Source organism: Micromesistius poutassou (assembly GCF_964030765.1).
Source record: "Micromesistius poutassou genome assembly, chromosome: 14".
NCBI classification, from domain to species: Eukaryota; Metazoa; Chordata; class Actinopteri; order Gadiformes; family Gadidae; genus Micromesistius; species Micromesistius poutassou.
The window spans coordinates 14,652,634-14,679,235 of NC_140284.1; the positions used below are offsets into that span (position 1 = coordinate 14,652,634).

The 26,602-nt window shown below is 49.0% G+C and overlaps 1 protein-coding gene across 1 annotated transcript; it reads right to left on the reverse strand.

The window, feature by feature from the left end:
* Positions 1-123: 123 nt before the first annotated feature.
* bin1a (bridging integrator 1a) lies at positions 124-21,466 on the reverse strand (the record flags this gene model as incomplete). Its single annotated transcript, XM_084478134.1, has 21 exons — positions 124-156; positions 246-314; positions 450-551; positions 4,403-4,486; positions 5,394-5,456; positions 6,201-6,731; positions 8,630-8,650; positions 10,031-10,123; positions 10,790-10,912; positions 12,009-12,078; positions 12,985-13,032; positions 13,339-13,394; positions 14,141-14,216; positions 14,789-14,874; positions 16,748-16,840; positions 17,214-17,324; positions 19,404-19,499; positions 19,934-20,028; positions 20,309-20,363; positions 20,530-20,610; positions 21,380-21,466. 21 exons carry the CDS (start codon positions 21,464-21,466, stop codon positions 124-126), a joined length of 2,073 nt encoding a protein of 690 aa, XP_084334260.1.
* Positions 21,467-26,602: the final 5,136 nt, after the last annotated feature.

Sequence of the window (26,602 nt, forward strand, 5' to 3'; positions counted from 1 at the left end):
AACCGTTTGTATGGCCTTTGAAGTCCTAACAGATAAACATCAGGCAAGGGGACAGGAAGGACGAGAGGGAGGAAGGATGGAGGAACCAAAGGAGGAAGGTGGTGGAGGAGCTCTGGTCGTTCTTCACAGCCTCTGGGTGAAGTTCTCGGGGAACACCTGAGGAACGGCACTCACTTTAGTACGCAGTGAACGGGAACCGTACAACAGGAATGTGTTGTGTGTGACCGTGTGTGACCGCCACCCACCCCTTTGGCGGCGTTGTCTCTGCTCTGACGCCACTCGCCCTCCTTCATGCCCATCAGCCAGCCATCGTCCTGGAACACACACACACACACACACACACACACACACACACACACACACACACACACACACGGCTCACATCCAACGGGCCATAGTTGTTAGGGTTTGTATGGTGTGTGTGTGTGTTTGTGAGTGTGTGTGTGTACCTGTTCATCGGGGTTGGTGAAGGTGATCACTAGCACCACATCTCCAGCCTTCATCTCCAGCTCATCAGAGTCGTTAGCAGCGTAGTCGTGCATCACCTGGACCTGGAGGTCACATCACAATACATTATACAGTACAGCAAACATCACAATACATTACATTATACAGTACAGCAAACATCACAATACGTTACATTATACAGTACAGCACACACAACAACAACTGTCTGACCACCCGCCTGTGGCCGAACCCTCGATCGAGCCAAATGATGGACCCAGCCAACACAGAGAATTGACGTCAGGTAATATTACAGCAAGGAGCCCTCTTGGGACAGCATGACCAGGCCCTTCAAGAGGTTGTGTCCAGTTTCCAGGAACTTTCTAGAATAATACGAGAACTCCAAGCTCCACCGCCTCTCCGGGTTGTTCCTGAATTCCCCATTCCAGTCACAGGTCCATCTACTCACACTCATGAACCTTTCATCCCGGCCCCTGAGCGCTACGAGGGCCACCTCGGGTCCTGTCGAGCGTTTCACTTACAGTGTTCAACGAAATGAGCGGCCTTGCCAGTAGCCCGAGGGGTCCTGGCGAGTCGTGCCCCCAACCCCTCGGTTTTTCATACATTGCTCGATGCCGCCCTCCTGTGGCGAGACCAGACACTACCCCTCGCAATTATATTGGATTCCGGAGCGAACAAGAGTTTTATCAACCAGGAGGTGGTGCTACAACTTTGCACCGAGACTGAGCTGCTTGACTCCCCAATCGATGCTAAAGCCCTTAACGGTAAGCAGCCCTCTGGTGTGGAGCGCAGGACCGTGCCTGTTTAACCTCAGGGAGGAGTACATCTGGGAATCCCTAACTGCTGGAATCAACTACCAGTCTTCTTCCCCTGTGGGTGCAGGGCTCGTTTTTGTTAGTAAAAAAGCATCCCTTACCCCTCATTAGTTCGGCCTTTGTTCCTCTCCATGGGGCCACTGTGTTGTCCAAACTTGATCTACGCAACGCCGACCATCTGGTCAGCATCCGGGAGGGGAATGAATGGAAGACGCCCCCCTAAGTCATTTAGAGTATCTTGCTATGCCTTTCGGTCTCACCAACACCCCTGCCATGTTCCAATCCCTCATTAATGATGTCCTCTGCAACATGCTTAACTGTTCTGTGTTTGTTTATTTAGACAACATTTCGATTTTCTCCTCCGCAGTCTTTGGCTGAGCACAAGCATCACGTGCGGCAGGTTCTCCAACGCCTTTTGGAGAATAAACTTCACGTCAAGGCGGAGAAATGCGACTTTCATGTGCAATCTGTCACCTTTTCAGGGTACATGATAGGTCAGGGAGAGGTGAGGATGGACCCTTCCCAGGGTTCTGCAGTGGCGGAATGGGCTACACCCTCAACCCGTAAACAGCTACCACGGTTCTTGGGCTTCGGCCATGTTTTCTGCAGGTGAAGCCTAACGCACTGGCACTGATCTGTGATAGGTGTGTTAGCGCATTGGGTCCCACCCCCTATGGGCGGGTTTGAAAAGGTGGGAACTAGTGCTTGTAGTTTTAATAGAAATCCCCCCCTCTTACACTTCCTCCTACAATGACGCAAAACAACGATTTTTGCGTCATTGTAGGATGAAGTGTAAGAGGTAAATACGGATTTCTCCTGTCTCAGAGGAAAATGAGAGAGTGTTGCACGACCATTCAAAATTATGACTGGGTTTCTAACAATGCAAAGCTTAATGCAAATATGTGGAGTGTTCCTTTAACGACTAAAGTCGTATCGCTACACCTCTCCCAGCTCTCACCTCCACAGCCACGAAACATGAGTGGACATCTGAGGCTGTGACTGCCTTCCATGGTCTCAATCTCTGGTTTGGGTCGGCACCCGTCCTCTCCTGAGTTCACTTTGACCTTCCGACCAGGCTCCTGGAACATCAAGCCGGATGCCTTGTCCTGCTTATACTCTGCAGTGGACCCCTGCATGGACCCTGAGCCCATTCTGCCTTCCTCTCGTCTCATCGCCGCACTCACGTGGGATATTTAGTCAGCAGTCCTCCAGGTCTAGAGTGCTTATGTGGGCTCACTCTTCTCGACTCAGCTGCCACTCAGGCATAACACCCTGGATTTCCTCTGAAAACTGTTCTGGTGGGCCACCATGGATGCGGACCCCTGCTCGTTCATTGCGGCATGTTCCACTTGTGCACAGAACAAGTCCTCAACCAGACCCTGCTTCGGCCTGCTCCGCTCCCTGCCTCTTCCCAGTCCTCCATGGTCTCCCATCTCCTTGGATTTCATCACCGGGCTTCCCCCTTCTGAGGGGGACACCACCATCCACACAGTCATTGACCTGTTCTCCAAGGCTACTCACTTCCTGGCCCTGGCATCCCCACGGCATCTCTGACCATTGTCCTCAATTCATATCCCGCGGACAAATGGACAATCTGAGAGGGTTAACCAGGAAATGGAGGCCGCCCTCTGCTGCATTACCAATGCCAACCCGTCCTCTCGGAGTTCCCAACTCCCCTGGGTTGAGTATGCCCATAATTCCCTCACCAACGCGTCCACTGGGTTGTCCCCCTTCATGCGCACATTGTGTTCCTACCATGGAGGCTGAGAGCGCGGTTCCCTCCGTCCAGGCTCAAATGCGTTGGTGTCGGCATACATGAAGACGTGCACGCTCTGCCCTGCTCCGTGCCTCTACTCAACATCAAGAGATCCTTCGCCGTACCCCGGCCCTGCACCCCGGCCCTGCATTACAACCCCGGGGAGAGGGTCTGGCTCCGGTCCATGGATCTTCCATTAAGGGTAGCTTCTTGGAAAACCCCGTTTTGTTGGTCCCTTTGCAATCGAGTCACTTGTGAACCCCTGTGCTGTTCGTCTCAATCTCCCTTCCTCCCTTCGTGTCCACCCTACCTTTCACGTCTCCCAGGTCAAGCCTGTGTCCACTAGCTCTGTCTCCCCCTACGAACGCTCAGCTTCCACCCAGGTTCATAGATTATCACCGGTTTATACGGCCCAACGACTACTTGATGTGCGTCGTCACGGCCAGGGATTCCAAAACCTGGTGGACTGGGAGGGATACGGGCAAGAGGGGCAGCCCTGGATCCCCCGGAGTCTAATCCTGGATGCTTCCCTCATCCTTCAATAGGGAACACCCGTCCAAATCCGGGCTTATGACAGGTGGTGTCCGTAGAGGGAGGGTTTCCGTCAGGCCGTTCACTTCTGCCACCTAGTGGGGGCCAGTGTCTCTCACCCTACGTCATCCATTCATCCACCTCACTCTACACACCTGCCAGCAATCTTCATCTAACACAGTATGTCAACCCTGGATCTCCAGACAATCATCACTAGATGGTCGCTCCACACGTAACAGTCTTCTACTTTGTCTACTTCGTCCCTGGCCCCTCCTCATGTCTAGATTGTTTGGTCACTAACTGTCTTCTCCCTGTGTACCCTCACCTGTCTGACTACCCGTCTGTGGCCGAACCCTCGCCTGTCTGACTACCTTCCTGTGGCTGAACCCTCGCCTGTCTGACTACCCTCCTGTGGCTGAACCCTCGCCCCTCGCCTGTCTGACCACCCGCCTGCCATCAAGCCCCTCGCCTCGTTCCCGCCTTTACTTATTTGTTGCCCTCAGTAAGATCCCTTATAATTTCCTCCCTGTGTGTCTGTGTCAGTGTGTCTGTGTCAGTGTGTCTGTGTGTTGAGCAGTTGGGTCCACCACATGACATTATGTTACACTAAAGTACACAATACTTTAGAATACATACATTACAGTACATTACATTCTTTATAATTAAATGAAATTGACACATTGAACGTTTCTTTCATTTACATTACAGGGTAAAATTAAACAATACTGTAATCAAACGTTTTGATTATAAAAAAAGAGTGTGTGTGACTGATATACTGGTTATCAACACTGGAGTATCAGTAAACCCAGTATCACTAAACCAGTGGGGAGGTTACCTTGAACAGGAAGCCCGGGGGCAGGTCCTGGGACTCTGACGGCACCTCTGCAGGTTCTGGGGCCGCCACCGGGGTCTGAGGGGCCTACAGGACCAGGTGAGAGAGGATCATATTATCACTGTGTGAGGACCAGGTGACAGAGGATCATATTATCACTGTGTGAGGAACAGGTGATAGAGGATCATATTATCACTGTGTGAGGACCAGGTGACAGAGGATCATATTATCACTGTGTGGGGACCAGGTGAGAGAGGATCATATTATCACTGTGTGAGGACCAGGTGAGAGAGGATCATATTATCACTGTGTGAGGACCAGGTGAGAGAGGATCATATTATCACTGTGTGAGGACCAGGTGACAGAGGATCATATTATCACTGTGTGGGGACCAGGTGAGAGAGGATCATATTATCACTGTGTGAGGACCAGGTGACAGAGGATCATATTATCACACTGTGTATGGTATGAGAAGAGGGGCTGCTTATGAAGGACTAGAAGGACTAGTATCTGTTGGAATTAGCTTTACAAAAGACAGATCAAGGCATACATTTACATTTACATTTACAGTTAGGGCATTTAGCAGACGCTTTTATCCAAAGCGATGCCAAGGCGAGGCGTTCCTCAGTGGACCACAGACTTAAACACTATTGTGTTCCTCATTAGGCGATAGACAGCCAATTAACTGACATTTATTTGAATTACTATATTTCGAGATCTTAGAGATAGCTTTAATTATAAACAAAGACATATCTTTTTTATTTTAAACATTCATTGTTAAATTGTTGGCCTATAAAAGGTAATAAACAAACCAAAAATGTATAATTTAATCAAACAGAAATACAGAATTATATCACTAATTACAATTATGTTCTAATTGTTTGGAAATAAGATCAACTGGAACACTGTGGGTGGATATTGGTGTCTCTGCAGCACCCTGAAGGTGTAACTTAATAACGACTAATGAATTCTGTGTTAATTATTTAAGGGTCACCTCTTCAGCGGCCGTCTCCTCCACTGCTACAGCTGCTGGCTCCTGGGCCGTGGAGGAGTCGCTCTATACACACAAGGAGAGAGTCAGGGAGAGGGACACCCGCAGAGAGAGAGAGAGAGTCAGGGAGAGAGACACCCACACAGAGAGAGAGAGAGTCAGAGAGAGGGACACCCGCACAGAGAGAGAGAGAGAATCAGGGAGAGGGACACCTGCACAGAGAGAGAGAGAGTCAGGGAGAGAGACACTCAGACACAGAGAAAGAGAGACAGAGAAAGAGAGACAGAGAGCAAGAGGCATAGAAAGAGAGCCTATAGACAGAGCATTTAAGACAGCAGGGGAGTACAAGGGAGCCAATGATAAGCGACAGGCAACAGGCAATAACGCCAACAAGGTCAATAGAGACACACCGACGAACGAATGAAGCTTCCGACAGATGCAAAGAAGCTGTGGTGGAATCAGGGCCAGTGAGGCTCCCACAGAAGCCATGGTTCAGACCACAGTTACAGTTGCTACAGCACAGACACACACATGAGCTACCCGCCTGTGTTTCAGTAGCGCTCGCTGTGTAACCACTGCTACGTGAACACGATGCAAAGGTACAACACAATTGTCTTCTGGGTGCACCAAACCACTACAATACAGCCACTACTTTCTCTGTTCTGGAGAGAAGGCATCCTTCTCCCCCACCACCAGACGCATCCCCCCCCCCCCCCCCCCCCACTGGAGGACCTCCTCCAGGGTCCATGCATCAATGCCGCTTTTGCTTTATGCATCTTCCAGATGCATAGCACCGTGTCCCTGCGTTACCTGGCCCTCCTCACTGCCACAGGGGGCTTCGGCCGTCGGCTCTTCAGGCTCTGAGCTCAGATCCTGGGCAGCCTCAGGAGAGGCCATGGCTTCATCCTCCCCTCCAGGGGGGGAGACCGCCACGACATCCTTGTGGTTACTCCCCTCGTCGCCCCAGCCCTCCTGGGCGGCGGCCACCGGGTCGACGCGGACGGGCTTGGAGCCATCGTCGCCCCAGCTTTCCTGGGCGGCAGCCACCGGGTCGAGGCGGACGGGCTTGGAGCCATCGTCGCCCCAGCTTTCCTGGGCGGCGGCCACCGGGTCAACGCGGACGGGCCTGGAGCCATCGTCGCCCCAGCCTTCGGAGGCGGCGGCCACCGGGTCGACGCGGACGGGCCTGGAGCCATCGTCGCCCCAGCCCTCCTGGGCGGCGGCCACTGGGTCGACTCGGACGGGCCTGGAGCCATCGTCGCCCCAGCCCTCCTGGGCGGCGGCCACCGGGTCGTAGTGGACGGGCTCCTCTTTCTGCTGGGAGCCACTGTCCTCCTCATGCTGGGGTGGTCAAAAGGGGGTTCGGATTCAAAAAGGGGTGGTGGGTGTTCAGAGGTTAGGCATAGACAGTGGGGTTCAGAGGGAGTGGAGAGAGGGGGCAGAGAGGGGGAAGGGGTGTGTTTAGTGTCAGCAAGTGATTGTGAGGTGAGCTTTGGGGATTCGATGGAAGATTGGATCTGGGGGGGGGGGTTTGGCTGTCGGGGGAAGGGGTATCAGGAGGGTTGGGTGGTGGGTCAGAGAGGGGTGGAGGGTCTCAGGAGGGTTGGGTGGTGGGTCAGAGAGGGGTGGAGGTTGTCAGGAGGGTTGGGTGGTGGGTCAGAGAGGGGTGGAGGGTCTCAGGAGGGTTGGGTGGTGGGTCAGAGAGGGGTGGAGGTTGTCAGGAGGGTTGGGTGGTGGGTCAGAGAGGGGTGGAGGGTCTCAGGAGGGTTGGGTGGTGGTTCAGTATTCAGAGAGAGATTCAAATAAATTGTCAACAACGTTTGACACCCGTTTTGACACACCTTTCAATAAGACTATTGAAAGGTTGAAGAATATCAGGGAGGGTTTGAGGTTCAGAAGTCACAAATAATTTTTTTGTGGGGGGGGGGGTGGGGTGGAATTCGAGAGTGAAGGTTCAAATGAAAGTAAAACAAGGCCATTCAGGTAAGAAAAGGAAAAAGGCATAAGCTGGAAGACTTTTCCATCAGAAGAAAGATGCTGGTTCCTCTGTTTGCTTGGCAGGCATGGAGCGTATCCCAGTTATGTTAATTCAGATGGAGAAGGAGGAGGGTTCCTTGTAAGAAGTAGAGGTGCCTATTGGTGTTCTCTAGCGCGCATACCATGGTCATAGACACATCTATCTTACATGGAAAAGGAGGGGTTAGTTGATGGCTTCATGGACAACCTCAACAAAACCTCACAGGTGAAGTTGCTGAGAAGCTATTGGGGTGAGTTTGTTCAGTGAGTTCAGTTTAGGACGTTTCTGAGCTGTCAATGTATAGACGACACAGCAGCCTATCCATCTCAGGCCATTTGGGCCATATCAGAGAACATAATTGAATGCTCTCTATCGCCAAAAAAACCCAACCTACACAGCTGTCAAGAGCAACTTCAAAAACAACAGTCTTGTTGAGAACAGTTCCCTGTGTGACACATGGAACATGTTGCGGCCATGGGAAAGAAATAGGATTCTTTGTGGAACATGTTCACATACACAGACTTGAGGCAAACCCAAAGGTTCACCCATTTGAGTTCAATTCACTTCCATATTTTTCACAGATGACATGACTTTCACAATAAGTGAATAGAAAATAATTAAAATTAAAATAATAAAAACACAGGTTCTTTTTTGGTACTATGTATATATAGTATATGTCTGCAAACACTTGTTTGTAGAAATGGAATGTGAAGTCTACATATACAGTACATATACAGAGGAGGAATATAACAAAAAAGAAGGTATTGTTTGAATGACATCATTCATGGTCATATTTTGAAAAGAAAACAATGTCAATAAAAATATAATTAAATGTGTGTTCCGAAGCTGAATTCTCAGACTGCGCAAGGAATGCAACTAACTCCCAACTTCTATTTGTCCGCCACAAAGACATTGCTTCACGCACAAACTGAGTTGGGACCAACAGGCAACTATGGAAATGCACAAACAGACACACACCTGTCGCCATTTTAGAACTGGCTGTCCTGCTGTAGTGATGATTGCTGCATTGCATCGTGGGACTTGAAGTCAATGTGACGTGTGGGGTTTATAATTGCAGTGTTGTCATAAGGCAGCAGGACAGATTCTTTAATGGCTACAGACACAGCATGGTATAGTTAGAGCATGAGCATCAAAACGATAATGACTGAAGACGGAGGAAGGGGAGACAACGTCTGTACGGCACGACAACAAAGAAGCTTACCCATGAATCCCAGTTTGCATCCTGTGCCAAACAGAGGAAGGGACATTAATGAATTAATTAGTTTCATTTGCAGTTTCAACAGTATTGGACTTGATACCCCATGACCCATGACCCAGGGCCATGCTATCACCCAGCACACATCACCCAGTCATTGAGTAAGCAACAGCTAGTTAGACATTAAGATGAATTGTACGAAACGCATCTTAATATCATCAAGAGTGTTCTCAGTAGCACGGTCGCCTGGTGGTAAAGCAGTACAAAGCAGAACACACTTCCAAATCATATGTATTCAGCTCAAGTTCTTGAGCTTAACGTTTCATATATTCAGAAAACATTTCTCGAACAGGTTGGAAACTATATTTATACACACACATTCGCCACTCAAACCCCAACAGGCTTAACTCGAACAGCGCCTGAGAAGCTACTATGTTAATATTACTTATGGTATACATTAAGTATTCAGCACATGCTATTGATCTAGACACTACCAAAGCTGTGAAAGTGAGAAGGTAAATCACGCAATGCATTCTCAATACTTACATGAGCATTATTTAATGTATCTCTTGTATGTCACTCACATTCGTGTTTATGGATATGTTACGCATTACAGCCTAGATAGCCAGAATGATTGCTAGGCTCACTTAGCCTCAGACGCTTCAAATGTGTGCTTAAATACTTCAAATGTCCTAAGGATGAACACCACGGCACCCTGAACTGTTTCCTCCCATTCTGAAAGACACTGGAAGTCCCGGCCAGACCCAACAGGCCGAGCCCAGAGCAGCGAGGAGGTGAGGACTACCAGTCCAGTATGTAGATCATGCCTTATCCCTCCACCTGTGCAGTGCTCTCAAGCAGAACAGTGGGTCAGTCTAAGTGCTAGCCTAGCGTCATAGCGTCCTTGGTCATGCCACGGTTCACCTAGGGTTGGCCGAGCGGGGCGGGAGCACTGCAAACCATCACACGCTAGTCACCGAATTCACCCTGTACCCAGAATGACTCCATGAGGAACGACTGATCTGGTCTGCTCTGGTATCGTCTACTCTGCCAGTTGGATGTTAAACAGTGAAACCAGTTGTATTTCCTGAATAACAGAAACGTTAACTATGCTATTGCTTTAAGTCGCTTTCGATAAAAGTGTCTCCGAAATGAATTATTAAATTATTTAAAAAATGTGCAAAGCTACAAAACTAGTATGAGGTTGTGGGCATCTCAGAGGTACGCTACGATGTTTAGAATCAACCCGTGGGTTTAACAGACAAGCTAGCAGCTGGTGTTTGGCTTCCTCAATACTGAATGAATAAGAAGGAGTATCCTGAATACAAAATGACATTCTGTGGCAAACGAGTGATTCTTCCAAGCGTCGGGACTCGTAAATTTGCGTTCATGCCAAACATCCTCCACCTGTGTGGCCGAAGTAGAGACTTGGGTGGGGGCCACATTTAGAGAGTCCAGGTCCATGTCCAACAGGTCGTTCAAGGCTGTGGGACTGTCAAACTGACAACAACAGGGACACATCAGCGGATTGGCTCACAGGTAAACATAGGGGCTATTTGAGTGGAAGAGAGCGAAAGTTTGTTCAGGAGAGGAAAGGAGAGGAGAGAACAGGAGAGGAGCGGAGAGAGGAGAGGAGAGAAGAGGAGAGGAGAGGAGTGGAGAGGAGAGGAGAGGAGTGGAGAGGAGAGGAGAGGAGAGAGGGGGCAGGAGAGGAGAGAAGAGGAGAGGAGTGGAGAGAGGGGGGAGGAGAGGAGAGGAGAGAAGTTGACAGGAGAGGAGAGGAGGGGAGAGGAGAGGAGAGGAGAGGAGAGGAGAGGAGTTGACAAGAGAGGGGAGGAGAGGAGCAGAGAGGAAAGGAGAGGAGGAGAGGAGATGGAAAGATCAGAGATAAGAAGATAAGTGAGGAAAAGAGAAGGGAAGGGAAGCCAGGAGGAAAGAGAGGTTTTGGAGGGAAAATGCAATACAAAAAAAACAAGAAAAGAATACAAGAAGACAATCACAAAAAAGGAACTGCATAGATGTAGGTAGACAAAACAGCAAACACAGAACAGAACGAAGGTGGTGTAAAATGCGGGGAGGAAGAGGAACACACAAGCTATAGACTCTGACCTAAAGAGGAAAAAAGGGGAAAAAAGAGGAATTAAGGACGCGAGTGGGCCAGCCGACCTGGGTGGGGGAGGTGATGCTGATGTCAGGCGCGGCGGCGGAGGCGAACAGGTTGATGATGTTGTCCGTCTTCATGTCCTTGCAGGGGGTCACCTTGGGGGGCGGGGGCACGGTCGGCCTCAGCTGTAGGAGGAGACAAGTACATGGTCCTCATTTATAAAGCGCTTTTATCCAAAGCGCTTTACAGTGTTGACTGACATTCACCTGTTCATGCACACATTCACACACCGACGGCGGAGTCAACCACGCAGGGCGACAGCCAGCTCGTCAGGAGCGATTAGGGTGAGGCGTCTCGCTCAGGGGACACCTCAACACTCAGCTTGGAGGAGCTGGGGATCGAACCAGCAACCTTGCGGTTACCAGCCAACCCGTTCAACAAGTACATCCAGGGCTCAGGACTGGACCAGCAGTGTTGGCATCCACAATCACAAAGTCAGTACGTTCAGAGGGAGTGAGTGGCTCGGGATCCACTCCTGGACTAAGTCGACTGGGTTACTGCGGAGCTTCAAAGTGAAGCGTGTGGCACACCAGATGAACCACGGAGTGCGGCGCCCGGCAGCGCATCAGGGAGGACCCCTCCTGTAGGTCACATCCCTTTACACTCCTGTTCTGTGTTTAACACGTCGGGCGGTACTGGAGGGCGCTGCGACGGTGTCCAGGCTTTGGAGCAGCTGGAGGTTATAGCGCGGCTGTGTGGCGGCGCCGGTGTGAGTGGTCTCGTTGGAAACACGACCCACTCAAGTTCCAATGAAGACTCATGGCTTCCACTCGATGGGGGGGGCGCTTCAACCGAACATAAAGCCCAGAAGGGGGTTTGAAGATTGTGTGGGATTGTGTTTTTCTAAATGTAATTTCACCACAGCATGGGAACTGCATACAAAGAAAGAAACACTATTGCACTATTCTGGATGCTGATCTCAAGAAAAGGAACTGAGAGATCTGAATGGGATTATATTGCCTGGATATCTGGTTGGAACATTGTGCAAAGTTTTGAATACATTTAATGTACGTGTGTGTGTGTGTGTGTGTGTGTGTGTGTGTGTGTGTGTGTGTGTGTGTGTGTGTGTGAGTGTGTGTGTGTGTGTGTGTGTGTGAGTGTGTGTGTGTGTGTGTGTGTGTGTGTGTGTGTGTGTGTGTGTGTGTGTATATGTGTGTGTGTGTGTGTGTGTGTGTGTGTGTGTGTGTGTGTGTGTGTGTGTGTGTGTGTGTGTGTGGCTACCTTGGATGGAGACTTGGGTATGGGGGGTGGGCCTGCTGGCCTCAGTGTGTGATTGGATGGTTCTGGGGCACTGCTAGAAGGAAAGAGAGCGTGGAAGAGAGGGACAGAGAGAGAACAGAGACACAATACAAGCCATTAAGTGAGACGGACAGAGACGTGGATGTGTCTATCGTCTCCAGGCTCTTCCCAGCAGACAGCAGGCAGCAGAACGTTAGAGCACAACTCAACAGGAGGAAGGGTGAAATTAAAAGTGTCTGGGTTATTGGGCATGCTCTACAGAGGCCAAGCAAGCTCCGTCATGCAGGTCAGTGACCCCCCTGTCCTCCGCCCCTAACCTCTGTACCCCGCCCAGCGCTCCGTCTCATGCAAGCAGACTCAGTGTGTGCACTCTAGGGGATGTGTCCAACACTAGTCCTGAAGACACGTCTCTAAGCTGCCAGCGTTCAGCAGAACAACCCCACAGTCTGAATCATATCATTTTACAACAGCAGTAAACAAGTGACCCAGTTCACTGTTCACAGAGACTCCAGCTTCATATTTTAACAGCAAACCGGATGGCTGCTTCTACGGTACGTAGCTGTATTATTTATGGCCAATGGACATTTGGTGGGTGTAAAATAGCTCCAGTTGATCTCTCCTTCCTAGATTCAATCCATCAAGACTTTATTGCCATTTCAACTTGTTGACTGACATTTGGTCTTTAGTGCCATTCCTCTAGAAACACATTTCCCCTTATCTTACATCGATGATTTCCAATATACTCTTATCTTATCTTATCTCATCTCAGAGGGAACATGACTCTGAGGTGCACTCCGCTGACTGTCTTTGGGCCAGGACCAAAAGAAACGCTAGATCTTGGCCAGGCCCTCTGAGCGGGTCGAGTGACTGACATACGGACGGCCAGACAGACGGGGCAGTTGGACAGACAGACGTTTGGACAGTATCGCCACGGTGACGTAGCGGTGCGGGCTGTTACCTCCGGGGCGGTCCGCTGGTGGAGGGCGCGCTGCGTTTACCTGTCTTTCTGTAAGGTTGTGTGAGGAGCTCAGGTTAATTCACCACCTTGTGATCGCCCACCCCCAGGCAGGCGGTGGATATGCCAAGACAAACATATAGACCTGATAATATACTAGTACATAAAGGTCAATATCCTTTAGGTTACATCCACATGATTTATATCTAGGTCTTCAGATGTTTGACTCATTATTGATCTGTTGATCAGTGGACTGAAGGGCCACTGTAACAGAGATACAGCAATGCAAACATGATTGACTTCAATTTCAATATCGACAGAGGAGGCTTCCCTGGGGTTTAGAGAGAGTTGACTAACCGCGTTGTGTCTGATCCCTCCAGAGCGACCAGCGTGTCGTTCAGGTCCTGATCCAGCTGGGGAGCAGAGGGGAGAGGTCAGGACGGGGAGGAGGGACAGGACTGAGTCTTTGATCCATGACACTGGGACATCAGACTCACTTTTATCTTGCTTTAAGTCTTTTGGGTCATGTTATATGTTGTGCGATGTCATCACGACAAATGAACACGACTAATAAAGTACTATCTTATCTTATCTTAACACCTTCCCAATAATCGTTCATCACGTCTCAAAGTCTAAAAGTCGTTTCTAGAACTATATAACCCTCCCAATGTCTGTCGACTAGTTTCTTCACTGGTTTGGTCTACTCCCCGTGTCCCGGTCCATAAACGTAGCAGACCCAGCAGACCCAGACCCCGTAGCACGTAGCAGACCCAGACCCCGTTTCCCTCTTCACATCCTAGCCCTAGGACCCCCCTCTGTGAGAGGGCTCTGTGGACGTGGTACCATGGACCACCCCTCTGTGAGAGGGCTCTGTAGACTTGGTACCATGGACCCTCCTCTGTGAGAGGGCTCTGTGGACGTGGTACCATGGACCACCCCTCTGTGAGAGGGCTCTGTGGATGTGGTACCATGGACCACCCCTCTGTGAGAGGGCTCTGTGGACGTGGTACCATGGACCCTCCTCTGTGAGAGGGCTTTGTGGACGTGGTACCATGGACCCTCCTCTGTGAGAGGGCTCTGTGGACGTGGTACCATGGACCCTCATACCATGGGAAACTGTAGTGATGACCAGAACGAGACGTGTGTGTTGGGGACTCACCCGGCCTATCTCCTTGTGGAACTTCTCCTCGAAGCCAGCCAGACTCTGGAAGGTGCTGACATAAAAGCCCACGCGACTAGAGGGCGAGAGAGAGAGAGAGAGAGAGAGAGAGAGAGAGAGAGAGAGAGAGAGAGAGAGAGAGAGAGAGAGAGAGAGAGAGAGAGAGAGAGAGAGAGAGAGAGATGGATCAGAGATTTGAGAGAAAGTATCAAATACATGTCAGTTTAACCTGTATCATATAGTAGTCTAGCTAAGTCAGTTTAACTTGTATTATATAGTCTAGTTAAGTCAGTTTTACCTGTAATATATAGTCTATGTTAAGTCAGTTGAACCTGTATTATATACAGTAAGTCAGTTGAACCTGTATTATATACAGTGAGTCAGCTGAACCTATATTATATACAGTAAGTCAGTTGAACCTGTATTATATACAGTAAGTCAGTTGAACCTGTATTATATACAGTGCGTTACACCCACACTGGCGCTCCACTGACCAAGCAGTTTGAACCTGCCCTTAACGGTTGTAGGGGGATACATTAAACAGAACATTTGAACTGTGAGGTTTCTCCGGTGTGATTGCATTCTAGTGAGGCTATTGTTCCAGGTATGGACATTGTATTTGGCCTGTGTGTGTAGACATTGACACACCTGTTCCACAGAGAGGGGAGTTCCTCCTGCAGGTCTATGTTGATCTCTTCGAACACTTTCTGTGCCCTCTCCAGCTCCTCCTCCGCCTGGAACACACACCAGGGGGAGGTTATGTGTGAGTGTGTGCGTGTGTGTACGTGTGTGTGTGTGTTTTGTGTGTGTGTGTGTGTGTGTGTGTGTGTGTGTGTGTGTGTGTGTGTGTGTGTGTGTGTGTGTGTGTACGTGTGTGTGTGTGTGTGTGTGTGTGTGTGTGTGTGTGTGTGTGTGTGTGCTTGTGTGTGTGTGTGTGTGTGTGTGTGTGTGTGTGTGTGTGTACGTGTGTGTGTGTGTGTGTGTGTGTGTGTGTGTGTGTGTGTGTGTGTGTGTGCTTGTGTGTGTGCGTATACATCTTCTATGCATTAACTTTCATTTGGGACATTTACAGCATGGGTCGGGCTAAGCACTGGTTTATAATTCGATGTATTTGTATATGTAAGGTTTTGCTACCGAATATCTTTATATGTCTATGTCTATGTTAAGCCAGTTTAACCTGTATTATATAGTATATTAAGTCATTTTAACCTGTATTATATACAATCTATTAAGCCAGTTTAACCTGTATTATAGACAGTCTATTAAGTCAGTTTAACCTGTATTATAGACGGGTCTATGTTACGTGATGCCCCCTCCATTTCTGCCTTTAATACAAGGCTCAGAACCCACCTGTACACCCTGGCTTTTTCTCCCCATTAACTACCTTAACTCTGCACTACCATCTTTATTTATATGTGGATGTCTGAGTTTTATGTCTTTTTTATTTAATATTGTTCATTTTTACCTCCATTTTTTACCTACTGAATGCACTATGTACAGCACTTTGGTCAGTGCAAACTGTTATAAATGTGCTTACATTTGAGTTACTTACTAAGTCAGTTTAACCTGTATTATATACAGTAAGTCAGTTTAACCTGTATTATATACAGTAAGTCAGTTGAACCTGTATTATATACAGTAACCTGTATTATATACAGTAAGTCAGTTTAACCTGTATTATATACAGTAAGTCAGTTGAACCTGTATTATATACAGTAACCTGTATTATATACAGTAAGTCAGTTTAACCTGTATTATATACAGTAAGTCAGTTTAACCTGTATTTTATACAGTGCCTTACACCCACACTGAAGCTCCACTGACCAAGCAGTTTGAACCTGTGTTGTAAAGCTAGAGCGATACAATAAACAGAACATTTGAAATGTGAGATATCTTTAATTGCATTTAGGTAATGTTATTGTCTGGGGCATGGTACTTTGTACCAATTGCGTTCCAACATCTGAAGCTGTATCACCCACTAGAGAATATCAGTATCTGAGGTACCATCAGAGTTCAAGCCAACCAGTGAAACCACCATGTGTTTCTACTGGTTATAGTTAACTACTGGTTATAGTTATTGACTTGCACCCTCTTTGCACTGTGCCAGATATGTATGTACTCTTTGAGGCATTGTGTCCTATTATTTTGATATATAAGGCCTGATATAATTTAGATAAAATGTGAACGATAAGATGAAGCTTTCTAGCAGACTAAGACCAGCCGTAGGTGAAGCGTGTTGTGACTGGATGAGATCAGAACTGGCCCGCCGGTATATCGCATTTCAGCGTTAACGCGTTGATGCGCGTCTTGGTGCGTAAACCCTGGCGCGTCAACTCCGGCAGCCCGTAATCCCGTACCAACTCCCCAAGATTTCAATTTTGGCCCACTGTATATTTGAGTTTGACACTCCTGATCCAGACCTACGTAGGATACTGCTTTTACGTTTAAATCATTTTGATTTGAACTTTATCTATACAGGCTAAGCACCTCTTCTGGATCAGTGGTCTCTCCACCACAGGCGATACAGTGAAGTGTTTTTAAGAAGAAGGACGTGATTGTTGTTGCTAATCACCACCACTACAACAGCGAGAGGAGGGTCAGGAGTACCTGGCTTCTGGACAGACTGCTCTGGGCCACGTTGTGAGCAGACAGGATACCCTGGGCCCACCCTGGAGTGGCTCTCTCCAACAGGGTGGAGGGCTGGGTGAGAGACAGAGACAGAGAGAGAGAGAGAGAGAGAGAGAGAGAGAGAGAGAGAGCGGGGGGGGGGGGGGGGGGGGGAGAGAGAGAGATAGAGAGAGAGAGGGGAGGGACAGATAGAGAGAGAGAGGGTAGGAAGAGATGGAGAGAGAGACAGGGGAGGAAGAGAGAGAGAGAGAGCGAGAGGAGTGGGAGGGAGAGACAGAGAGAGAGAGAGGATGAAAACAAACAGATTCATGGAGGCAGCTGTGTATGCTGCATCAAATCCCATGGAGTGATGCCTGCGATGAATAATGAAGTTGAAGGAGGGGATGGATTGGTGGGAATGGGCGGCGCCCTGCTGATGGCACTGAGCTCTGAGCACACGCGTTACCTTGGTGATCTTGATGCCACCGTCCTTTTTCTTGTTCTTGTGTGTGGCAGAGTAGTTGTGTCTGGCGCTGTCGAAATCCACCAGTTTCCTGTCCCTCTTGGCGATACGCGCCTGCCTCAGGAACACACAGAGACATTTATTTATATCTGAGTGTGTGATGGCGAATCAGATCCTATTGTGAGTCATTCATTGATCAGTCCATCCACAAGAAGTGGTTTCTAATTACAAACATGTTATGATCTGCTTCCATAGACTGGAGTCCTGTGCAACGTGAACACAGAGATACAGCCCTCCTCCGTCAAGACAATGTCTGTTCCTGTTTGGAGACAGGCGACGGACATGAAGGGAATCCCGCTCCGTGTGCATTGGGTGTCACTCCACACTGCGTCCATACCGCCTGCAACACTGCGTTATGTTGCGTAAAAATTGCAATGCAACAACTGGACCGGAACGAAGCGAGCGGGACAAGACGTGCTCTACCGTACAGCCCGAGCTCTGAGGCGTCAGAAAGGTCAGATAGAGCTGGAGCCACACGGCGCAGCAGCTTGGGCTCATGTTCAGATGTCATACCTAGGTCCATCTTGTCTATTCGTGTTAGTACTATTCCCTCCAAAATTCAAACATAGCAGTGAGAAGACAGAATAGGCTGTCACTTGGTTTTACCATAGATAAAACGGTACTGTATGATTGGACATCAAATTTTGGTAACATATAATACACAACTGTGTGGATATTTACTTAAATTTACTTAATATTATGCTTTTTCGACTTTTCCCATCACTTTAGACTGTTATATGAGGTATGTATACATGTTTTACGTCTGCTAAGCTAGAAATATCTAAGTCCGAGCCAGGGGGAGTATTCATGCCCACGAGAACGCCCCTCAATAAGGGAGTGAACTGTTACTTCTGTAACAGTGTGACGTCAGACTGTGCAGTGGACGGTGGTGAAGTGCAGAAGTCTTCCGGCTACCCACGATGTTCAACTTCTCGGGGGTGTGAATTTGAAAACACACGTGCAAAGTGTTTGCGCTTTGTGGGGGGCCTTAAAGGGACTTGATACAAAACGTTTTTGAAAGACGCTGAAATTTGTTTTGCAGAAATGAACAGTGTGAGAATAATAAGGGGTATATTTAACAAACAGACATTTAACCCTATTCTAGTTTTACCCCCAAATGCCTAAAAGAACAACTATGTGGGAAATGTACTTAAAATAAAAAGTGCTGAAATTCAGCTTTCACAATCTCCTATTATAATTGAAAGGACAATGACTAGCTAGCAGAATACTGGATATTTTGATACTTCCGGCCAGGTCTATGCAATTGCAAAATGTAATGCAGCGGCTTTGGCCTGCAGCGTTGCCGGGCAGACCAGTGCTACGTCGGAAACGTAAGTCCTCTGACACAACACAGCCGATGACGCTCGGTGTGCGCAGGGTGTCAGAAATCCTATGGCCTCAGTGCTTTGGTTTCTCTTGTCTGCTGAGCATTGAGGGAGACTCACGTTTGGAGACAATCGCTTTGGCCTCTGGTAACCGATGATGGACGCTATTCTTTAAAACAATCCATACACTAAATGAGGGGGTTCAGTGCTGCCCTACATCATCCTAAGCTGCCAGGCCGGCAGCAGGTGAAGCCGACCCTGAGCTGCTTCAGGTGTGACGGAGCAGAGACAGCGCCTATGACCCAGAGACCCTCTTCTCCCACCCTGGCTGTGAGCAGATTGAGAGTGGTAGGAGTTGGAGCTGATCTTCAATTAGGTCGATCCTTTGGTATGGTTTAACATTTTTTAAATAATTGTTACAAAGATGTGTGCATGTGGCCTGTGTGTGCATGTGGCCTGTGTGTGCATGTGGCCTGTGTGTGCATGTGGCCTATGTGTGCATGTGTCATGTGTGTGCATGAGGCATGTGTGTGCATGAGGCCTGTGTGTGCATGAGGCCTGTGTGTGCATGTGTCTACAGTACACAGGTACTAGATTGTATCATCTGATCATCCCGTACTAGCTCTATCACATCCCCCCCTCATCGTTTCTACACATCAGAGCACACAGAGCTTTGGTATGGAGCATGTCTTGTGTTCCAGTCCCCACCAACGGGTTCAGTCACAACAAAGAGCAGAAGCCAGCCCTCTCCTGGAGATCAGGGGGACAGGATCAGTGTGAACGGTGAATACATCGGTGTGCGCTGGACCTTAATATCAGGAAACTGGCCCAGGTAGGTGTCCATGGAGATCAACGCATGGTCCACCAGCTTCTGGTGATAGTCGGTCCACAGCACATCACAGTCCTGCAGCATGAATGCACACACAGACAGACACACACACACACACACACACACACACACACACACACACACACAGCCGCAGACACCCGCACACAGTGGTTTGTGCACACAGACACAGAGGCAGAAACAGACAAACACAAACACGGAAATATCCCATATGAGAAGCTCATAGGGTCAGGTGAGCTGCTTTAGTTTCATAGATTCTTCCAGGGTTTTACTACAACATTTGCAATAGAAAATTAAGAATTAAGAAAATTAATTAAATTAAGGTAAAGGGATGTGACCTCAATACTACTCTGTGTCTGTAGAAGGTAAAGGGATGTGATCTCAATACTACTCTGTGTCTGTAGAAGGTAAAGGGATGTGACCTCAATACTACTCTGTGTCTGTAGAAGGTAAAGGGATGTGACCTCAATACTACTACTAGGGGGTCTGACCTCCACCACGGAGTCCACGTCGTTCTTGCCTTCCCACTCGGGCTCGTACATGTCGGCCAGACAGGACTGCAGGTTCCTGGAGGACTCATGCATGGCTGAAACACACCCACACACACACACACACACACACACACACACACACACACACACACACACACACACACACACACACACACACACACACACACACACACACACTTTAACACACCATGACCATCAGCCACAAAGGCATTCGGACACACAAAGGTTAAGGTATTCTTAATCAATTAAATGTACATGTCTGCGTGTGTGTATATATATATATATATATGTGTGTGTGTGCACCAGTATATATGAAATGTGATGGAGAGGAAGTGGTGTCACGATTTGTGTTACCTTTGACTGCTTCCAGATAAGCCCTCAGGTCTCTCTGCAGCTTGCTCCCTTCGGTCTAGAATCACATCACACATCACAGCGAGTCAGAACCAGCGGACGCCAAGGAGCTGGGGTCACATGGGGTCTTAGCAGCGGTCAATGCAAGTGGTGAAGAGGGTGTTTAAACCAAGAGGACAGATAACACACACCAATGAACTTCATTGTAGGGACTTTAGTCTTACATATTGTTTGTTGAAATTGATAACCCCCTCCTCGAACGCCACATCTTTGGTCTCATCGGCTTTTCCCAGTTTCTGAAGAACCTACATTGAACACAAAATGAACACACATTCAGACACAGAGTACATAGAACCAGACCAGGGTAAACATATGGGTTCAAAACAACGGTGAGAAGGGGCTCACAACAGTTCAATTGTTGTGTAGATAAAATGTGATCTGAGGCAAAGGCAATCATGGGAATTCCTTATTCCATATCGTACTCCTGCCTTATGTCACATCATTTGTGACCAGTCAATCATTATGAAGGCTATTATATCGGATGGACGGATGTCCATTCAGACCAAACAGCGACCCCTGTTGGCCAGTGTGCACCATGTCACCCCTTATAATAAGGCATCGAATAGGCCCTGTATTTACCATCAACCTGGCGCTACATAGGCATATTGTATTTGTTTAATTGTATATTTCATATGATTGGCTTTAACAAATACACTGCCACTGTCGTGGTTTATTTGGTTCCGTTTCCACTTTGCGGTATAGTGAAATGACACCGGGACAATGTTCATGTTCCGATGTGTCCATCAACGTGGTGTTTGCGCTGCAAAATGCCCTTAACATGACATTGACGTGTATGCTGTTGTTATTCAATGTACTTCTGTTATAATTACATTTTTTTAGGGGTGGAAGCCAGTCTCTCGTGGACTAACGTCTGGCTCAACGGACGGGTGTCGTGATGCGACACTCACCCAGGGATGCGACATTGGCGCAATGGGATTAAGAGACAGCCGTGGTGGGCTGATCTGCATATCACATCTCCTGCATGGATAAACATGGACTAAAACGCGATCTTACCTTTTCCTGGGCCCTGGTCAGTTTTTTCTGCACGTTGCTGGCCACCTTCCCCGCAGTCAGCCCCTTCCCCAAATTCAGCTCAGCCATCTTGGAGCGCGGAACAGCCTTTTGGATCAGATACAGAGATATATGAATGATAATTATGTTGCGCCCACTGTGTCGACCGGGGATGGGTCCACGTTGAAACAGGCGATAGCGGCGGTAGCGGTTGAGTTGTGATGGTATGATGTGTGGCCCTGTACGGACAGGCCTTCCGAGAGGAGAGTGCTGTGTGATGGAGTCAGCAGGGGGGAGGATGCGCTCTAAGGTGTTCTTAAAGGAACAGGCACCCCGCGCTCCGGTCACTAATGAGCTACACAACAACCAATTAGAGCCGCATTTACACCTTTATATAGGGTAATACACACATTGGAGCGCCATGGATTATATACGCAATGTTACATATCTGAATATTAGGAGTAAAGTGACAATGAATCCGGCAGTATATTGTATGTCCAGCAGATGGCGGAATTGGCCCTCGTAACAACAGAGGTGTTGTTGATTCCCTGCGGGTTAGGAGTCAAGGGAGAGCTCCTTGTTATTCTAATGGAAATAATGTTCAACACACAACCGAACACAATGCTTTGGTTATTTTGTTTCCCCATGAATACCTTCCCTGATTTTACATCTGACTCTATGTTCCCGGGTAGGGCCCATGGTATAATAATTATGATGTTATTTTTTTATGAAGAATATTGAAGAACGATGATGAAAGTAAGTGCGAGCGACGGATCCATGCGGGTGTTTCGACTGAGGCGGTCTGGACAGGTGGGCCCACACGGGTCAGGCGGGTGGAGCGGTGCTCTCCATGGTGCTGACTCGGGACTCAGATAAGGCTGTTCGAACGGGACTTAAACGCAACAATAGATAAATAACATGTCTTTGAAACGAACAAAGGCCTGGGCGATGTGGTGCCGTATGTTTGCGACATAATCTTCATGACAGATGTATCCGTATCCCCCCCTCTCTCCATCCCCCTCCCCTCTCCCCCCACCCCCTCTCCATCCCCCTCCCCTCTCCCCCCACCCCCTCTCCATCCCCCTCCTCCCCTCTTCATCACCCTCCTCCCCTCTCCATCCCCCTCCTCTCCTCTTCATCCCCCCTCCCCTCTCCCCCTCTCCATCCCCCTCCTCCGCAGACAATAACAACATTTGGCCACGAGTCACCGAGCCCATTCTTCCCGGGTATCACGTGCATCCCCCCCTCTCGCTGTGCAGGAATGGTTTAACCCGTTACCGAGCAGGCAGCTAGGGAGCAGAGCGGAGGGGAGTCGGGGGGGGAGAGAACCACACAAAGAAAGCGAGCGGTCCTGAGGAGGACGTGAGCGGTGGTCCGACTGGAGAGACGCACACATGGAAGAATAAGAGATCCCGGAAAGCAGACAATTTGTGTATGTGCGTGTGTGTGTGTGTGTTTGTGTTGTGTGTTGTGTGTTGAATGAAGAGCCAGAACACGAGGAGCTGAGCTCGGAGCCGCGGGGAGCGATAAAGTGAGCCGCTGGGTTGGGTTCCCCCCAGGACTTCCATCAGGTCGCTCTCGGTTCGGGAGCGATGGACCGGGCAGGTTCATCCTCACAGCGTGGAGGAGGTGAATGACCGTCCAATCCGCCCAACACGGATGTATTTGGACAGAGAGACGGAAACCACTAAAACGTCCATGATAAGTTTGGGAGGTGAGTAACGGTAACCCTTCAGAGTTTTCTTTGTTCGCAGCCAAACACTGGTCAGGAGCTTTAGATTCTGGTTCCCTATAGCCGTCAGACAGCCTCAGCATCAACACAGACAGATCTGTCCGTTTAAACTGACAGTTTAAAGACAAATGTAGGCCTGTTTTTTTTTTCTCCTGTGTTTAAAATCTCCCTAAAATAATGCGAATTATTTTCTGAAGAACGGTTTTGGGTTGAAGGAAGCGCAGTGAGATCGGTTCCCCGCAGCTCCTCTTAACGCGGTGCCACTGGAGTACACTCTGCTGCTCCAGGCTCCAGTCCCTGGTCCATTGTGAGGCTGCTCAGGGCTTCAGTCCCTGGTCCATTGTGAGGCTGCTCAGGGCTCCAGTCCATTTCGAGTCCATGCTCCATCGTGAGGTTTCACCCCACAGCCCACTGTTGTTCAAACGGACGAGGCGCTCTCGTCGCGTCACACAAGAAGAAACATTGAAATGCGCAAGTGTCCGTGGTTCAGATAGTCTGGCCTATTGTCCAGATGGGAGACTGAATGATTCCGAGTGAGAGAAAGCTTGACGTGTGATGTCTGCATGCACGATGAGGGGAACAGCGTGTAAACACAGAGGAACCCAATGGTTTTCGCTCCATCTCTAAATGGAAGTCACGTGGGCGTTTGGAGGCAGAAAAGGTCCATATTGATTTGCACATTGTTTCTCCCCCCCCCCCCCCCCCCCCTCTCTCTCTCTCTCTCTCTCTCTCTCTCTCTCTCTCTCTCTCTCTCTCTCTCTCTCTCTCTCTCTCTCTCTCTCTCGCTGTTATAAACACATCATTAAGCAATATTACCAAAACGTATCAATTAATTTGGGATTCACAAGAGCGACAAAGCATTCCTCTCATTCCTCTCCCTCTCTCTGCGTTGGCGTCCAAATTTCATTTATGTGAAAGCAAGTTGAGCGTCTCTATAATTAGTCTGTCAGAGCTTGCAAAAACAGTGAATGGAAGCACGCTTGTTAATCATTGGGCTGTACTCATTTAGTTGAAACGCTTTGTTTCGCCACAGCCTTTTAAAGAAGATCTGTGGTTAAGATGCCTGTTTCTGTGATACGCTTTCAGACAGTTCACTTGCTATTCTAGAGACGTGGACTGCACAGTGTTTATTTTCGGGGGTGTGAAGGGGTGAGATCATCGAGGGGCAGAGCGGGGGAATGTTTGAGAAAGTACTGTTTACAAAGCCATGCTCCTTTCCTTGGTTTCCAGCGGAGATGTCATGGACATGTCTGTTTTCTCTTCATGCTGTTTAAAGACACACACCATATGCTCCAGCTTTGGAAAGGGCCGGGTAGGGACAGTTCTGCAAACATTGGGTCATGCCAGATATAAAGACCCTGATCCTCAAGTGTGTGTCTGTGTGTGTGTGTGTGTGTGTGTTTGTGTGTGTGTGTTTGTGCCAATGTGTGTGTGTGTGTGTGTGTGTGTGTGTGTGTGTGTGTGTGTGTGTGCCTGCTCACGTGATAGAGATAGTTTAGTGATGCTGCCAAGAGACACTGTAGACAAGTGGCTTTGGTGTGAGTGTGAGTGTGTGTGTGTGTGTGTGTGTGTGTGCGCGTGTGTGTGTGTGATCTGAAGCGCTGTGTTGCTTGTTATTGCCTGTCTTTGTGAAGAGACTCAGTGCGTGGGAGGACTGCTATGAAACAAGCAGCTCCTCTCGGCGCTGCTGGTCTGTACATGGCCGTATGCTAATGAGCCCCCTGCCTCGTCCCCCTCGTCTGGGGGGCCCTCCACAGTCTCCGGGAGTCAGGAGGAGGACGGGGGCCCTTAAAGGGCCCCGCTCTGGAATCAGAGGGGGAATCACTGTTCCTGATTGGCTCATTCGGTTTCTACTGAATAAGCCAATCAGAAATACCAGCGTGCTATACCGCGCAGCCAAGCGCGTTCACTGCGCACACCGCGCAGCAACCTTTTGACTAACGGCGAGATTCTCTCAGTTATTATTCCCCGCTTCGAGGTAGATAATGGCGGACAAAGAGGGGGCAGGGAGAGAGCCGCAGTCCCTCCCAGCGTCCTCCGCTGAGACGCGAGGGGGGAAACCGCTAATGCTGCGTCCGGGAACAGCTGACACAGTTGGCCAGCCCCCCTCCTCCACGCCGTCTGGTCCAGACGTCCACAGCGGAACAGCACTGTCTTTGTGAAATGCCGGCTTGATGGTGGCGTGGCCTGGCAGCGTGCCACCGCCCCCGGCCTTCAGTGTGTTGTCTCTCCCCCTCCCCCTGGGGAGGGGCTGTAAACGCAGACACGGCCTCCAGTTGTAAAGCAGAGTCTGTGGGATCATCCTGCGCTGTTATGGGCTCTGAAACACGAGCTCAGTGATTATGCGGGCTCCCGGGGGCCAGGTGGACGGCCCTTATGCCACGAAGTCAGAGCTTGACCCCCTCGTATCGGACAAGGTGCCGCCGCAAAACGTTTTTTTTTTTGGGTATTTTGTCGTTGCTTACGTGAAGGTCATCAGAAAAATGGACCACAGCGGATTAGTGGAGAGGACGTGGTTGGTTAGGATGTCAGAAGATCCGGGAGACGCTATTGTTCACGTTGTTATCTTTAAAAGGATTAAGGTTTGAGTCAAACGTAGTGAGTTGAAGCTAAATCTGAAATAATATACTGAAGTATAATTCAGCTTTAGATGATTTTAAAGGGTTATAACTTGTTAGTGTAATGCAAGAGTGAGTGTGAAATGCAAGCTCCACTCCAGCTTAGCAGAAGGGTTCCTGAGAAAATCACTAGTTGGAACACGTTCAATCTAAATAGCCTGCTTGGATGACTAGACATAGTGGATCCGCTCCTCTGTTTGTCTTTAGTACCAAACAATAAAGAGTATCTGACAGGCCCTAATGGGCAGCTTGTGGAAACACACACCTGATACATATTACATGTGCACCACGTTGGGAATTTACATTTAGTGTGTTTTGCTGACGCTTTTCTCCAAAGCGACCTACAACCATTCATTCAGACACCGACGGCGGAGTCAACCATGCAGGGCGACAGCAGCCAGCTCGTCAGGAGCAATTAGGACGAGGCGTCTCGCTCAGGGACACCGCGACGCTCTAGGGGGAGCCGGGGATCGAACTAGCAACCTTCTGATTACCAGTTGACCCGCTCTACCTCCTGAGCTACTGTCGCCCCCCAAAAAACAAGATAGTGATGCAAAGCATAGCCTTGTCGTGTGTCACATTTTCTATATAAATATGGACCATCATATTTAATACAATAGGCCAGACACCTGTAGACGTGCTGACTGAGCGTGTGAAGGCTCGTGGTGCACAGCAGATATAATCTGGATTAGCATGAGTCCGTCTGCTAGCTGCAGTTATGTAACAATGATGATGAGAACTGAGAGGAGAAGGGGGGGGTCTACACAGCCCAGCGTCCTGCCAGGGGGGGGGGGGGTCTACACACTCGGGCTGCAACAGGTCTTTTTGTTGTGCTCTCGGGTAACGGACGGGGTCGTGTGTTCAGAGAAACCAGCT